At 44.4% G+C, this 17,644-nt stretch overlaps 1 protein-coding gene across 2 annotated transcripts in view; it reads right to left on the bottom strand.

Annotated features, from left to right (window-relative positions):
* Positions 1–17,644, bottom strand: part of LOC126980358 (irregular chiasm C-roughest protein-like) — a 65,293-nt gene that overhangs the window by 11,630 nt on the left and 36,019 nt on the right. For both annotated transcript variants that reach the window (XM_050830145.1, XM_050830146.1), the window contains exons 5-8: positions 17,020–17,286; positions 13,014–13,215; positions 10,240–10,367; positions 8,530–8,622 (exon numbers count right to left, since the gene is read on the bottom strand). In XM_050830145.1, coding sequence (XP_050686102.1) covers positions 8,530–8,622; positions 10,240–10,367; positions 13,014–13,215; positions 17,020–17,286 — 690 coding nt within the window. The remainder of the gene's footprint in view (positions 1–8,529; positions 8,623–10,239; positions 10,368–13,013; positions 13,216–17,019; positions 17,287–17,644) is intronic.

The raw sequence follows: 17,644 nt of genomic DNA, 5'->3' as shown, positions 1-17,644 counted from the left end.
GATAGATAGATAGATAGATAGATAGATAGATAGATAGAGATAGATAGATAGATATAGATAGATAGTTTTTTTTTTTTTTTTTTTTTTTTTTTACGTCGCGGCCTATTGCGCCGGTAGGCTTCTTCCCGGTGGGGCCTGATGGTCGGCCCAAGGCTTCTTCCCGGTGGGGCCTGATGGCCGACCCAGCCCGTTCTGGCGCAGGCGAGTGTTTATAGTGGCGCCATCTTGCATTGGCTCATGCTGCCCTCCCGGAGCTCATCTTTAATCCTAGAATCTAGAGTCCGGGTTGATAGGTGATCTTCTGGACAGCATGTGGGTAGTTTTAAGCCACTCGGCGGCGGCTGAAAAATCCCAGCTTGGTGGCACCGGGCGGGGATTGAACTCGCGTCGTCCTGAACATAAGAACATAAGAACGTAAGAACGCAGGAGTCTGCAAGAGGCCGGTAGGCCTGTACGAGGCAGCTCCTTTGACCCTAAGCTCCCGTGTATCTAACCCCACCTAATATCGCTGTCCATGAATTTATCTAGTCTATTTTTGAATGTGACAATTGTATTGGCACTCACCACATGACTGCTAAGCCTATTCCACTCATCCACCACCCTATTAGTAAACCAATTTTTGCCTATGTCCCTGTTGAATCTGAATTTATCCAGTTTAAACCCGTTACTTCGTGTCCTACCCGGTTCTCTTACCAACAAAACCTTATGAATGTCTCCCTTATTAAAGCCCTTCATCCATTTATAAACCTCGATCATGTCTCCACGCACCCTTCGCCTTTCTAGAGAATGCAAGTTTAACTGTTTGAGTCTTTCCTCGTATGGCAAGTTTCTCAACCCCTGAATCATCTTAGTCATCCTCCTCTGCACCGATTCTAACATTTTGATATCCATTCTATAGTAGGGTGACCAGAACTGAACCGCATAGTCAAGATGAGGTCTAACTAATGCTAAATATAGTTTGAGGAAGACTTCGGGGCTTCTGTTGCTTACGCTCCTTGAAATAAATCCCAGTACCCTATTAGCTCGATTTCTAGCTTGAATGCATTGTGCCCTTGGACGGAGATCAGAGCTCACTAAGACCCCTAAATCCTCTCGCACCCAGACCTACTTATGAGAGTGTCATTTAAGCAATAGTTATGTGAGGGGTTGTTCCTACCTACACTCAGAATACTGCACTTCCCTACATTGAACTCCATCTGCCATTTATCCGCCCAGTCATATAATCTGTTGAGTTCACCTTGGAGAATACTAGCGTCCTGATCCGACTCAATTACTCTACCGATCTTGGTATCATCTGCAAATTTACTAACATCACTACTAATTCCTGTGTCTAAGTCATTGATATAAATAATAAACAAAAGTGGACCTAATACCGAACCTTGTGGGACCCCACTCGTAACACATCCCCAGTCAGATCTTTTACCATTGATTTGCACTCAATCTTCCTATTGCTAAGCCACGCCTTGACCCAGTTCAAAACTTTACCCTCTACTCCGTGAGCCTGTAATTTAAGCAACAGTCGTTGGTGAGGAACTTTGTCAAACGCTTTACTAAAATCAAGATAGATTACATCATAATTTTCATCTCTGTCAACCGCCTCAAATACTTTATTGTAGAAGGACAAGAGATTGGTGAGGCATGACCTACCTTTTGTGAACCCATGCTGCGAGTCGTGAATTAAGCTATGTTTCTCTAAATGCTCCCGAATGTTCCTGGCTATTATGGACTCCAGCATCTTCCCTATAACCGATGTTAAGCTAATTGGGCGATAGTTTGAAGCAACTGACCTGTCACCCTTTTTAAAAATCGGCGTCACATTAGCTACTTTCCATAGGCTCGGCACATAGCCAGTATTTACCGACATCTTAAAGATGTCGGTTAGTGGGTCACTGATTATATCACCTAGCTCCTTTAATACCCTCGGAAATATCCCGTCAGGACCTGGCGACTTGTTCTTCTTAAGCTTATATATCTCATCCTGAACTACTTGCCTGGTAATGATTATATCCCTCAATTTATCGCCATCCCCGCCCTCGTACACCTGAACTCTTTCCGGTATAGTCGTTCGATCCTCCTGTGTGAATACTGAAAGGAAGTAGTCGTTCAACAATGTGCTCATATTTTCGTAATTTTCTACTAGCTCCCCTGTGTTTGATTTCAGCGGTCCAATTTTCTCCCGTGTTTTGTTCTATACATCTGAAAGAAGCCCTTAGGATTACTTTTCGCCTCTTTTGCTTCTTTGATCTGATATTTACTTTTCTCTATCCTGGTGTTTTTCTTAACTAATCTAGTTATTTCGACGTACCGGCCCCTGAGATGTTTTTCACCATTCTTTATTTTCTGATAAATTCTTCTTTAACCCAATCTCGTGTTTTAGTCCACGAGTCATCCACTTAGGATCATTGTTTTCTTTTCTAAGTGTTCGCTGTGGTATATGCTGTTCTTGCCCCTCTACTATTACTCTAACTAAATTATTGTAAGACATTTCTACCTGGTTCTCCTGGCTCTCCAATCCGCAGTTCTGGCCCTCATGAATCCCTAAATTATCCCAGTTTACCCCTTCAAGATGTCTTCGAAGCCCCTCGTAGTTTGCTCTTCTAAAATCTGGCACTAACACTGGGTTTGGATCACGGGTTACCGCCCAGTCTAACCTAAAACGAACCGTTCTGTGATCACTGTTTCCTAACTCTCCGCCCACCTCCAACTCACGTAGCAAGTTCCCATTATTGGTTAGGACTAAGTCTAATATGTTATCTCCTCTGGTAGGCTCAGTAACTACCTGCTTAAGGAAATTATCTTGTATAACTTCAAGAAAGTCCTCGGCTTCCAGGTCACCCACTAGATCTTCCCAGTCTATATTCCTATAATTAAAGTCCCCATTACGCAGACATTTCTACTCATACTGCCCTGCCAATCTCCTGTAGTAATATACTCGTGTCCTGCCTGTTAAGGTTGGGTGGCCTGTATATAACTCCTAGAGTTAGTTTTTCTTTCCCTTTGTAAACGTCCACCCAAACTGATTCTGAATCCATGTTAGTTTTGACTGAGTTGTTAACTAAACATTTAAGTGAGTCTTTAACATATAGCGCAACTCCACCTCCCTTTCTGCCCCTTCTGTCTTTGTGAAACATCTGATAACCCGTTATTTCAAATTCTGACCTAAAATTTCTATTAGCAAAGTCTATCCATGTCTCAGTGATCGCTATTATGTCAAAATTTTCTGAACAAGCTTCACCCCTTAGTAAGTCTATCTTGTTTCTGAGGCTCCTGCTGTTAGTATAGAAGATTCTTAGCCCGTCCTCTGTTACTCCTCTAGAATTACTTCTAAGCTGCCTGGTTATATTATGAGCTAGATGTCCCCTCCCATTACTCCTCCCCCCCTCGCCTATACTAAAAAATCCCTCAGGGTACCAAGTGCTCGCTCAAGGGAGCCGTCACTCTGTCGACTCATATATATATATATATATATATATATATATATATATATATATATATATATATATATATATATATATATATATATATATATATATATATATATATATATATATATTTATATTCACTAACAAATATACATATATATATATATATATATATATATATATATCTAGATATATATATATATTTATATATATATATATATATATATAGAGTGTGTGTGTGTGTGTGTGTGTGTGTGTGTGTGTGTGTGTGTGTGTGTGTGTGTGTGTTCGCACATAAACGCATCTTTTTCCCACCGTTGCACACACTCCAAAGGTCTTTACACGTAGTATACCGGCCGCCACATTGGCCACGTACTGGTCCAAGCTTCACTTAGCCCATTCCTCATTGCCCATTGTCGCCGACGCCTCAATTTAACGTCCTTGGGGCACTCGCGCTCACGAAATGATGTAACAGCAAGAATATGCGTGTCTCGCTGCGGAACTCTCGGATCACTACAGCACTTGTATTGCTAACGCTTCTGGGGTGCTACTCAATATTGTTTGCTGCTTCCAAACTATTATTAGGTTACGTCAGTCCGAGGCCAGAACTTACCGGGACCCCTGAGCCTCGCCCGTAACTTGCGTGCATGGTTTAGTTGGTTTAGTGAGAAGCCTGGACGAGTAATACTATTGTTATGGCGTGTTTCTTGCTGCACTAAGTATGCAACATTTGCTAACATAACACTACTCTTACATTGATTGCTGACCTCACTCAGTGATTTCTAACTTCACTCTAATAATTTCTTTTCATCCTTTGGCGGTATCTGATGAGACATCCGATCCTTGTGTCGTCTGGAAATGGGTCATTATGACTTCTTATCCCATAATGTATATAGGTATTAAAAAATGGTGAATAATACAGTGCACACGACGGAACTCCGAGCCACTCCACGCGTTACAGCGCCCCATCCAATTTCTTACCAATAGTTTGAACTCAGCTTTTTAGAGTTGAGCTGAGATTTAATCTTAGGACTTGATACCCTCAGATGAGATTACGGTGGTGAAACGAGCCAGAACTGCCGAGACGGAGAGAGGTCTGGAGAGAACACGAGAACAAGGAGGCTAACGGGTCATAAATAAGGTGGTCAGAGACAGGTCAACGGAGGTCACGGTAGCAATAGGTCTTTGTTATTTAGGTCAGGTAGAGTCACTGAGTTATTACCTGTAGAAGTCAATAAAGGAATACGAGGTCGAGGACAAAGAAATTAATGGCTCAGGTCAGCGGAGGTCACGGTATCAATAAGTCTTAGTCGTGTAGGTAAGCCAGGGTCACTGAGGTGAATAATTACCTGTGTGAGCGTCGATTACACAACATGAACGGTCCCATTAGTTTATAGATCAGGTGTAAGGGGGGGGGAGGGGGCTATGGGTGCTAAACGGTCAAGGGTTAATATGGGGGTGGGGAGGCTACAGCAAAGAGAGAATTATAGGACCACCTGTGTTTAGGGGAAGCGTAGGCGAGTGGAGGGACGGGGAGTGTCACAGCTCAATGGAAAGGAGTGAATGGGTTAAAAATGAGGGAGGAAGGGGACGTGGAGTACAGCCTGTGTGTGTGTGTGTGTGTGTGTGTGTGTGTGTGTGTGTGTGTGTGTGTGTGTGTGTGTGTGTGTGTGTGTGTGTGTGTGTTGTAAGGTTATCATGGAGACGCTATTGACTGTGGTGGCAGAACATGACTAATGGACAAGAATACGTGTGTGTGTGTGTGTGTGTGTGTGTGTGTGTGTGTGTGTGTGTGTGTGTGTGTGTGTGTGTGTGTGTGTGTGTGTGTGTGTGTGTGTGTGTGTGTGTGTGTGTGTGTGTGTGTGCGTGTGTGTGTGTGTGTGTGTGTGTGTGTGTGTGTGTGTGTGTGTGTGTGTGTGTGTGTGTGTGTGTGTGTGTGTGTGTGTGTGCGTGCGTTTGTGTGTGTGCAGCGACCTGGTATTGGCTGTAGGTAACGGCCAATGGCAACACTCCCGTGGGTTTCAGTCTCCCACGGCAACCTGAGAGAGAGAGCGAGAGAGAGAGAGAGAGAGAGAGAGAGAGAGAGAGAGAGAGAGAGAGAGAGAGAGAGAGAGAGAGAGAGAGAGAGAGAGAGAGAAGAGCTGGGACATAACAGACAGAAGGAATTAAATGCAGCAGACAGACAGGCAATTAGACAGAGGTTGATAGATGTACAAACAGACAGACAGAAAAAAAAACAAGACATGAAGATACGTAGCTACATCCACATTCATATACATACACACATACACACATACATACATACACTGACGGAAATGGAGAAAACAGACAGACTCACACAACATTAAAACAGACACACTAACGACACAAAACAGACTCAAATATAGACACAGACAAAAACAAAAACAAACAACGAAAGAATGAAATAAACAAGCCACAAACAAACTCACAAACAGGCGGACGGACAGCAAGACAGACGCAGGTGGACAAACAGACCGAGACAAAAACACAACAAACAACAACACACACAGGGAAAGAAAGTTAAGACGAGACACGAAACTGACAAAGACGAGAACACGAGACGACAGACGGACGGAGGAATCAGACGCCGGTGTTTCTGAGGCGAGACTCGGCAGCTGAAACGAGATTGAAAATAACGAGGGGAAGGAAAAATAGATAAACAGAAGAAGCGAGAAGAGGCGAGTTGGAAATAATGAAGAGAAGGAAAAATAGAAAAGCAGAAGAAGAGAGAAGAGGCGAGTTGGAAATAATGAAGAGAAACGGGAAATAGAAAAGCAGAAGAAGAGAGAAGAGGCGGGTTGGAAATAATGAAAGAAAGGGGAATAAAAAGAAGTGAAAAGGGAAGGTCTAAGAAGAGGTGGAAATAATGAAAGAAAGGGGAATAAAAAGAAGTGAAAAGGGAAGGTCTAAGAAGAGGTGGAAATAATGAAAGAAAGGGGAATAAAAAGAAGTGAAAAGGGAAGGTCTAAGAAGAGGTGGAAATAATGAAAGAAAGGGGAATAAAAGTGAAAAGGGAAGGTCTAAGAAGAGGTGGAAATAATGAAAGAAAGTGAAAATAAAAGTGAAAAGGGAAGGTCTAAGAAGAGGTGGAAATAATGAAAGAAAGGGAAAATAAAAGTGAAAAGGGAACTTGAGATGAGGTGGAAAAAAATAGAAAAAGGAGAAATAGGTGAGCGGAGGAAGGGGAGCCGGACAGGTAAAGAGCGGACAGGTAAGAGCGCCCCCGTTAGTACCTGGCTCGCGGGATCACCTCCACCCAATCAACGACAGGCGACTTTTTTTCTTTTCTCTTTTTTTCCCTTTTTTTTAATGGTCCGTTTACGTGTATACTAAATAGCTAATGGCCCGTCAAATGTGGGCCAGATATCATGTCACCAATCGGATCATTTTTGTACGCCTCATTTTTCTTCCTCTTTTAACTGGAGACCTAAAGAAAAAAGTTGTCAAATGTCGCTCAAAAGGGATTATCGATGAATGGAATTTTGAAGAGGAGTTGTTTTACCTTACTTTTTGTGAAGAGTAATTGGATGAACTGACAAGAGAAAAGGTTTTGCTGATAATGTGTAAGATAACGTAAAAGGAAGAGGAAAAAGTAACATAGAGAAGATAGAGGAGAAAGTAAGTTAGGAGAGAGGGAGTGGAGGAAGACTGGAAAAGGGAGAGAAAAGAAAGGAAAAAAAGGTAGGGAGAGAGAAATAGTATAATGAGGAGAGGGAATAGAGGAGAGATGAAAGGTTAGGGAGGAAGGATGGAGGAAAGAGGAAGGGAGAGAAGAGGAAGGAAAAAAAGGTAGAGAGAGAGAAATAGTACAATGAAGAAGGAGGGAGGATTAGAGGAGAGACGAAAGGAAAACGAGAAAGGGAGTGAAGGAACGAGGAAAAAGGAAGGAAGAAAAAGAGAGGAGAGATGAAAGAATGATATATACGACAGGGAAAACATGCCAATAATACTAATTAAAACCAAACCATCCGTCTAGTCTTGTCCTCCGGTCAGTCCTGCAGTTCCTTTGGTCAATGTTCCTCAATAGCGTTTAATGTCAGGGGTCAGGTGGGGTCAGCGTCATGTTAAGTCGCAGCCGCCGGGGTCATGCTGAGGGCAGGCGTATGTGAGCGGGAAGCCACCGAGGTAATCATTAGTAGCGGGATTTTTTTTTTTTTTTTTTTTTTTTTTTTTTTTAGCGGGATTTTTTTTTTTTTTTTTTTCTCCCTGGGGTGCCTCCTTAACTGTAAAAAAAAGTTAATCTATCCTTAATGTACAGTTGGCTCATGAAGTATTGTCATCTTTGTGAACATTATAAAAGAAAATGAGCAAAAGCTAAAGAAAACGATAACTGACAACGACTAAAAAAAAACGCTCATCCCACGTCTCTAACACAACCTTATTAATTGATCTCATTTCCCGGGTGGCTGCAAAAAGTGACATAGTGTGGGGGAAGATGATGATGATGGTGTTAATGATGATGATGATGAGGAGGAGGAGGAGGAGGAGGAGGAGGAGGGGAATAGGCTTGCCACTTGCTTTACATTAGTGTGGGTGGAAGATGATGATGATAATGATGACGATGATGAATGGAACAGGTTTGGCAAAAAAGAGAATCAGAATCAGAGAATCAGGTTAGACTTCACCACCTGATGTACATTACTGAGGTGGATGACGGTAAAGATAATGATGATAATGAAAGAAAGGGAAATAAAAGTGAAAAGGGAACTTGAAATGCGGTGGAAAAAAATTGAAAAAGGATAAATAGGTGAGGGGAGGAAGGGGAGCCGGGCAGGTAAAGCGTGGACAGGTAAGAGTTTGTTTGACATATAAGAGACTGTATTCGGTATTATCAAACGCTTCCGCCTCCCACATCAATTATTTCCAAAGGCCAGAAAAGAGGTCAACCGGGTTCTCATGGGCGTTGTTTAAGGTTCATGGTGCAGAAGAAAGGTCAAACTACCACCAGAATCGTAAAACTACCCCTGGAAATGCCCACAACGCCTACGAAATCCTTGTCAAATATGTTTTCTTTGGCGCCGACATGTTTAAAAATATGACCCAATACCTTGACCCCGCGCCGTGCCAGGTCAGGTCAGGCACTCACCTCAGGAAAGCCCGTGACGGCGGCGCGGCAATGGTAGGTGCCCACCGTCTCCGGGTTCACGGCCAAGGTCAGCTTCGAGCCCAAGTTGATGACCTGTGGACGAGGGGAAGGAAAGGAGGTCAAAGGGGGGGCGGGGGAAGGGGCGGACAGGTGTGTGTTCCCTCATGTGTTTGTTTACTCGTGTTTGTTTGCTTGTTTGATTTTCTGCTGTTCTGCCCTTCCTCTTGTGTGTGTTTGTGTGTGTCTCTCCTTCTCTCTCCCTTGCTCTCGTGTTTTTCTTCTTCCTCTCTTTCCTCTAGTGTTTGCTTTTCTCCATCAATTCCCCTCCTCTTTCTTCCCCTCTTCTCTCTCTACCTCAGTCTATCTATCTCTCTGTATTTATCTATCGTGCTTTTTCTCCCTCTCTCTCCCTTGTCTTTGCTTTTCTCCATCACCCTCTCTCCACTTTCTTCTCTTGTATTTCTCTCTCTGTCTATCTGTATCTGTCTGCTTCTTTTTCTGACCTCCATTTTTTTCTTTCTCCTTTCCTTCTCATTTCATGCTCCAACTTTCCCTTCTCTTCATCTCAACGCCTTTTTATTCCTTCCACATCCTTGCTCTATTCACCATTCATCCCTGTCATCCTCTTTTTACCTTCTCTGTTCTTCCTCTTTCTATTTTCTCTCTCTCTTTGTTTCTCTCCTCCTCATTTCCATCTCCTTTATCCGACTTATTCTCCCCTCTCTTGACTTCCATCCATTCATCCCTCCTGTCCTCCTTCGCTGTCTTCTTCTACCTTTCCTCCCCTTCAGACTTTCATCATTATTTATCTCATTCTCTCCATTCTTTAATCACTTTTCTCTTCATCTATTCGTTCCTTGCTTCACTTCTCCCTTCTCACATTTTTCTCTCATTAGTTCCTCCATTCATTCCATTTCCTCCATTTTCAATTTTCTCCTCCCTCTTCCCTTGCCCACCTCTTTTTCCCTTCCCACTTCTTCCTTCCTCTCCCCTTCATCTTCCCTCTGCTCCTCTTCACTTTTTCCTTCCTCTTCTTCCTCTTCCTCTTTGCTCCGCCTTTCCTCCCCTCCTTTCCTTGTGTTCCTTCAACCTTCATGTCATACTTTCTTTTTTCACTCTTCCTGCCTCTGCCTCTTCTTCCTCCATCCTCCTCCCCCTTTTTTCACCCCTTTCTCCATCATCTTCCCTGTATACTACCTTTCTCTTCCTACCGCTCTCCCTTTCTCTTCCTTTCCTCCTTTTCACCTTGTTCTCCAGCCTCCAGTCTCTCTCCCTTCCTCTTCCTTCCATCTTTTCTCCTTCCCTCCCTCTCCTTGTTTCCCTCCCACCCCCTATGCTACCAACCTCACCCCTCCTCTTCTTCCCCTCATCTTGTATTCCTCCATCCTCCTTGTACTGCTTATCTCTCCCTTCCTCTTCCTTCCATCCTTTCTCCTTCTCTCCCTCTCCTTGTTTCCCCCCCACCTCCCAATACTCTCAACCTCACCTCTCCTCTTCCTCAATTATGTTTTCCTCCATCCTCCCTGTACTGCTTATCTTTCCCTTCCTCTTCCCTCCTCCATTCCCCTTCTTCTCACTTTGTTTCCCTCCCATTTCCCTATACTACCAATCTCACCCCCCCTCTTCTTCCCCTCATCATGTATTCCTTCATCCTCCTTGTACTGCTTATCTCTCCCTTCCTCTTCCCTCCATCCCTCCTCCCCTCCTCACCTTGTTCTCCCTCTCGTGCAGCCACACAATCTCGGGCGGCGGGTTCCCATCCACGTTACAGGTCAGCGTCACACTCTTCCCCTCGTCCTCGTCCTTATCCTGCGGCTCGGACTTGAAGCGGGGCGCGTCTGGGGGAACCAAAGAACAGATGGTGACTTGGGGAGGCTGGGGGCGTTGGGGAAGGGAGATGACACAGGGGAATGAGGGACGGATGGGGAATTCAGCGTTGCCAGATTGTCGTACTCAACCTCTTATATTTACCAACTATGCTCTGAGTACGATAATCTGGCAACGGTGATGGGGATGGATAGGGGGAAAGAAGGATACAGGAGAGGGGAAGATGGGATGGAACAATGGGTGAAAGATGGATAGTAGAAAGGGGATAAGGATGTACATAGAGGGATAAAAGGGGAGTGAATAGAAGAGTGAAAGAGTTGATAAAATGGGAAGCTGGGGATGAATAGGGAAGTGAAAGAAAGGTGATTGGAAGGGGAAAATAAATGTGGATAGAAAGGTAAAGAGAGGGATGGTCAGAAGGGGATGATGGATGAAAGAGGAACTAATAGAAGGGAAAGATAGGAGGTGAGAAAAGGATGGTAAGAAGAGGGAGATAGATGTGGATAAAAGCGAAAGAGGGATGCATAGAAAGGAAAAATGGAGGTGGATAGAAGGATGAAGAGAGGGATGAACTTGGAGTGGATAGAAAGGGGCGAGACGGAGTCAAAATATGAATAGATAGAAATGGAGATAGAGACACGAGGGACGAATTATTTGAAGTGGATAGAAGAGTCAAATAGAGTCGGACAGAGAGAGCTGAGAGGCGTTGGTTGAAGGGGAGAGGGGAGTGAAGTGAGGGAGCGAAATGCGGACTGATATTGGCAGCTGCTATTTTGATGGGAAGGGAGAATGGGAGCACGAGGAGGGGAGACTTGTGTGACTGCGGAGGAGGAGGAGGAAGAGGAAGGGGAAGTGTTAACGTAATGGGAAGGGGCGAGTATAACGTGAAGGGTCCTGTAATGGGAGGGAAGGGGCAGGAGAGGGAAGAGTACTGCCTGAAGGAAGGGGGAAGGGGGAAAGGGAATTCGTTAAACGTTATGGGAAGGGGCGAGTATAACGTGTAGAGCCCTGTGATGGGAAGGAAGGGGAAGGAAAGGGAAGAGTACTGCCTGAAGGAAGGGGAAGGATGGGAAGAAGAGAGGAAGGGGGAAAGAGGGAAGGGAAGGTGTTAAACGTTATGGGAAGGGGCAAGTATAACATGAAGAGCCCTGTGATGGGAAGGAAGGGGAAGGAAAGGGAAGAGTACTGCCTGAAGGAAGGGGAAGGATGGGAAGAAGAGAGGAAGGGGGAAAGAAGAAAGGGAAGATGTTAAACGTTATGGGAAGGGGCGAGTATAACATGAAGAGCCCTGTGATGGGAGGGAAGGGGCAGGAGAGGGAAGAGAACTGCCATGAGGAAAGGGAGAGGAAGGGGGAAAGGGGGAAGGGAAGGCGTTAAACGTTATAGGAAAGCATGAGGATAGCGTGAAGGGGTCCTGTGAGGGGAGATAGAGGAAGGGGTGGGAAGAGAACTGTCGAGAGGAAGGGGGAAGGGGGTTAATGGGCTATTGAAGGGCTCTAACGTGTTTCATTGCTCGTACTGGAAGGGAAGGAAAGAAAGAGTAAAGAGAGGTGATGTAAGGAAGGGAATGGGGAATGGAGGTGATGGTCATGTCGTGAAGAAGAAGAGGACGATAAAGAAGGGATCGTGTGTTTCAGAGGCAGAAGGGGAAGAAGGAAAAGGGGAAAGTAAGGAAGGAAATGGGCAACGAAGGTGATGGTCATATCGTGAAGGAGAAGAGGGAAGGTGAAGGAGAGGAAGATAAAGAAGGGATCGTGTGTTTCAGAGGCAGAAGGGGAAGAAGGAAAAGGGGAACGTAAGGAAGGGAATGGGCAATGGAGGTGATGGTCATGTCGTGATGAAGAAGAGGGAAGGTGAAGAAGAGGAAAATAAAGAAGGGATCGTGTGTTTCAGAGGCAGAAGGGGAAGAAGGAAAAGGGGAACGTAAGGAAGGGAATGGGCAATGGAGGTGATGGTCATGTCGTGATGAAGAAGAGGGAAGGTGAAGGAGAGGAAGATAAAGAAGGGATCGTGTGTTACAGAGGTAGAAGAGGAGGAGGAAAGAGCGGAATAGGGAGAGGAAAAAGTAATGCTCGGAACGGAATGAGGAATTAAAACACGGGTCTGGTAATTATGGAAAGGGAAGGGAGAGGGAGGAGGAAAAGGGGAAGAGGATAGGGAAAGTAGAGAGGAAAACAGGAAGGTGGAATTGCTGTTAGGTCTTGTGAGGATGGAATGGGAAGAAGGGAAAGGAGGAAAAGGAGAAAGGAAAGAGAAATAAAAAGGGAATGGAGGTGAAAGGGAAGGAGAAAGGTACATCCATAATTAACCCCTCCCACACACCCTTCCATAATCACCTATGTCACAAAACAAAAAATATAATCAATCAATAGTCAACCATTCAATCCGCCAGTCCGTTTATCAGGTGCATTATACTGAAGCCTTTTTGTGTATATTTTGTTTAACCTTTGCTCTACCCCTTCTGATCTTACAGCAACAAATAAATAGATAAATAAAGCAAAGTTAGGATCATACGCTATAGCTGCACTAGGCCCCGATGCGGATAAATAAAGATAGATAGATAAATAAAGATAGATAGATAAATAGACAAATACTACACCCACTTTGAAGGCTGAGGGTGTGTTCCGCAGATGAATAGATAGAAAGATATTACTCACACTGGACGCTGAGGGTGTGCTCCGCCTTCTGCGTCCCGATATCATTGGACACCACGCACGCCACCTTCGCGCCGTTGGAGGAGCGCTGGATGTGCGGCATGAGGTAGTGTTCGGTGTGATCGCCCACCACCGACACGCCATCCAGCTCCCACCGGTACCGCAGCGTCGAGGGGTTGGCCTCCGCCTTGCATGAAAACATCACCTGCCGACACGTTAATTAAAAGTTGATGATGAGCTGAAACAGGTGAAATTAAGGTCTGTGGAGTGGCATAATGATGAAGTTGATTAAAGGTAAGGAAAAGTTGCCCATAGCTGCGCCGTAAGTACCCTAGATGAACTTGAATAGAAGACAATTAAAAATACCTGTACTTAACACGTGAACATTACCTGCCGACACGTTAATTAAAAGCTGATGGTGAGGTGAACCAGGTGCAATTAATGGCTGTAGAGTGGGATAATGATGAAGTTGATAAAAGGAAAGGTAAAGTTGGTGGCATACGCTGCGCCCTAACTGCCCTACGTGAAATTGAGTAGAAGACTGTTAAAGGTACCTGCACTTAACACGTGAACATTACCTGCCGACACGTTAATTAAAAGCTGATGATGAGGTGAAGCAGGTGCAATTAAGGGCTGTGGAGTGCGATAATGATGAACTTAATGAAGGGTAAAAAGTAGGTACCTGCAACACCTACGTCAACATTACCTGTGGACACGTTAATTAAGCTGATGATGAGGTGGAAGTAAAGGTAAAGGTGGGGCTAACGCTATGGCTGCGCGTGAGGGGAAGCAGGTGAAGATAAGCTGTGAAATAATATATTAATTGGCTTTTAACGAAGGGAGCAAAAGGTACCTGCAACTCACTCGAACATTACCAGTGGACGTGTTAATTAGGGTCACTATGAGGTGAAGGAGGTGAAATTAAGATCTGTAGAGTGAGATAATGATGAACTTAACGAAGATAATTAAAAATACCTCCAATTCCTACGTGAACATTACCTGTGGACGTGCTAATTAAGGTGATAATGAGGAGAAGCAGGTGAAAGTAATGTCTATTGAGTAAGATAAAGGTGAACCTAAAGACGACAGTTAAGAGGTATACCTGCACCTAACACGTGAACATCAACTATGGACGTGTTAATTAAGGTGGCTGATTAGGTGAGACAGGTGAAATCAAGGTCTGGAGCAGCATTTCCCAACCTGGGGGAAATTTCACCCTGGGGGGAAATTTCAGGATTCCAGGGGGGAAATTTAACGTGAGGGAAACATAAATTACTGGCAATTAGTCGACTGAAAAAAGATCTGGTAGAATGCAGAATTGACTTTTCTTCAAGTACATAGAAACAAAAATCAACATTTCTGCTACGAAAGATAGAGTTGAGGAATACATTAAAGAGGGTCAAAGAGGGATCTGAGAAATGTGTGTTTGGAGAGAGGAAACTGGAGACCCTTCTGTCCTGGCCGGCCCCTGGGAGGGAGGTCCCAGTGGGGCGTCAGGGCTAGTGATTGATTGATTTGTGTTATTAAGCACGTAAATTTTGTGTTTGGCTTCTATTTACTTATTATGTTTTGTGTTATTAAGAAAGAAAATATCGTGCTTTGGCTATTTTTTCCTTTGTCCATACGGAGGGGGGAATCCGGATGGTTGAAGTGGTTGAAGGGGGAAACGACAGAAAAAAGGTTGGGAACCACTGGTCTGGAGAGTGAATTGGCGGTGAATAAGAAACAAATCAGGCGAAAAATTATTAACGTCCTTAGTGAAATAATGAGCGTAGCGAAGCCAACTGTACTGCATAGCTATGGTTCACGTAAACACCACCTGCGGACACGATTAATGAAGGCGATGATAAGGTGAAGGAGGCGAAATCAAGGTTTATGGAGTGAAATAAAAAAAAGATAAAATAAACGGAGGTGAGCAAACGTACCGCACACGTGAAAAAGATTAATACAGGTGATTGTTAAAATAGGCGAAATCAATAAAAAGAATAATGCATACGGAGGTGAATGAACTTGTACCGCACACGTGAAAAAAAATAATAATATAGGTGGTTGTTAAAATAGGCGAAATAAATAGAAAATAATAATAATGCGTCCGGAGGTGAATAAACTTCTACCGCACACGTGAAAAAAGCTTAATATAGGTGATTATGTTAAAATAGGTGAAATCAATAAAATAAAATGCGAGCGGAGGCGAATGAACACTGTGAAAAGGTCAATAAAGATGATGATAATGAAGAAGTAGGTGAAATCAAGGTGTATGAAGTTAAATAAAATATGAACGATCTCTCTTCTTTTTTCTCTCTCCTTCTTCTTCTTCCCTTGCCTTTACCTCTCCCAGTATTCCTCCCTCTTTCTCTTTCATTCCCTCCCTCCTCACAACATTCCCTATCTATCATCTCCCTCATTCTCTTTCATCCCCTCTTTCTTTCTCTCTTTCTATCTCTCTTTCATTCCCTCCCTCCTCTCCCTCTTTCTCCATCTTCTTTCCTCTCCTCTATCTCCCTCTTTCACTCCCTCCCTCCTCTCCCTCTTTCCCCATCTTCTTTCCTCTCCTCTATCTCCCTCTTTCATTCCTTCCCTCCATTCCTCTTTCCCCATCTTCTTTCCTCTTTCTATCTCTCTTTCATTCCCTCCCTCCATTTCTCTTTCCCCATCTTCTTTCCTTTCCTCTATCTCCCTCTTTCATTCCCTCCCCTCTTCATCCTGCCTTATCCCTCCTCCCCCCTTCCCCCTCCCCCCCTGTCACACCTCTGAGCCAGGTGTACTCAGGAGGTAAATAAACTCTCCTCTTGTACCCCACACATGAAAAGGTTAATATCGGTGATTATGTTTAAATAGTTGAAATCCAGATACGAGTAATAAAGATATACTCAACGAAGAAGGTTAACGTCCCTGGGCGGCGCACGTGATCGCCACCTGCGCAGTTAATTAAGAGGACGGAAAGGTGTGTCAGGTGTAATTCAAGGTCTATAAATGGAGATGATGATGAATTTGAAAACGAAAACAGCGAATTAGTGACTTTGGAGACGACGAACCAATGCGCACGAGGAATACTAGAATGTTACCGGTATAGCGATAAAAAATATGGTATGAAAAGAACGACACAGATGAAATAAAAGTATAAAACGAAACCAAAAAAGCTGGGAGGCACTAGGTATATAAAAAAAGAAATTGGGAAAAGATATAGTGAGTTTAATATACTAATGAAGACGGTGAAACAGATTAAAAAAAAAGGGGCTTGGGATTTGACGGTCAATCAGAAAACGAAACTCGAGAATTGGTGAAGCAACACATCCGGAAGACAAGTGTTACCAATTCCACCGTAACACTTAACACCTGCACCACCACCACCACCACAACTAACAGCACAACAACCATCACTACCATACTACCATCACCATTATCCCACCACCATCACCCCACCACAACTAACAGCACAACACCATCACTACCATACTACCATCACCATTATCCCACCACCACCACCACAACTAACAGCACAACAACCATCACTACCATACTACCATCACCATTATCCCACCACCACCACCACAACTAACAGCACAACAACCATCACTACCATACTACCATCACCATTATCCCACCACCACCACCACCACAACTAACAGCACAACAACCATCACTACCATACTACCATCACCATTATCCCACCACCATCACCACCACCACCACCACAACTAACAGCACAACAACCATCACTACCATACTACCATCACCATTATCCCACCACCATCACCCCACCACCACCACAACTAACAGCACAACAACCATCACTACCATACTACCATCACCATTATCCCACCACCATCACCACCACCACCACCACAACTAACAGCACAACAACCATCACTACCATACTACCATCACCATTATCCAACCACCACCACCACCACCACCACAACTAACAGCACAACAACCATCACTACCATACTACCATCACCATTATCCAACCACCACCACCACCACCACCACCATCACCCTCACTCACATCATCCTTCTCCTTAATCTTGGCGGAGTCCACGGAGACGGAGACCTGCGGTGGGTACTTGACGGCCATGACCACGCTGCGCACGATGGGCTGCTCGAGGGCCTTGTGGCTGACGCGGCAGGAGATGTTGGCCTCGTGGTGCTTCCTCTCCGGCGTGAGGTCGAGGCGGCTCTTGACGGCCACGAGGATGCTGCTGCCCTGCGTCGTCTTGGTGGTGTTGACTTTCGCCCCCGCCACGCCCTCTTTCCCGTTCATGAACCATTTGATCTGTTGGGGAGTGAGAGAGAGGAGGGTTTTTTAGAGGTGGTGGTTATAGGGATGTGAGAAGAGTTAGTAAGAGGTAGTAGTAGAGTTAGTGTAGAAGAGAAGGAGGAAAAGGAAGTAAAAAAAGGAAGAAAAATCTCCCATTTTGTATTTCCTGTTGATCTCTCTTCTTTTCTCTCTCCTTCCCCTCTCCCAATCTTTCTCCCTCTTTCTCTTTCATTCCCTCCCTCCCCACAACATTCCCTATATTCCTCCCTCATTCTCTTTCATCCCCCCTTTCTTCCTCTCTCCCTATCCTCCCTCTCTATCTCTCTTTCATTCCCTCCCTCCATTCATCTCTCCCCATTTTCTTTTCTCTCCT

The sequence above is a fragment of the Eriocheir sinensis genome, chromosome 44 (genome assembly GCF_024679095.1).
Source record: "Eriocheir sinensis breed Jianghai 21 chromosome 44, ASM2467909v1, whole genome shotgun sequence".
Classification (NCBI taxonomy): Eukaryota; Metazoa; Arthropoda; class Malacostraca; order Decapoda; family Varunidae; genus Eriocheir; species Eriocheir sinensis.
This window is presented reverse-complemented; position numbering and strand designations above follow the sequence as displayed.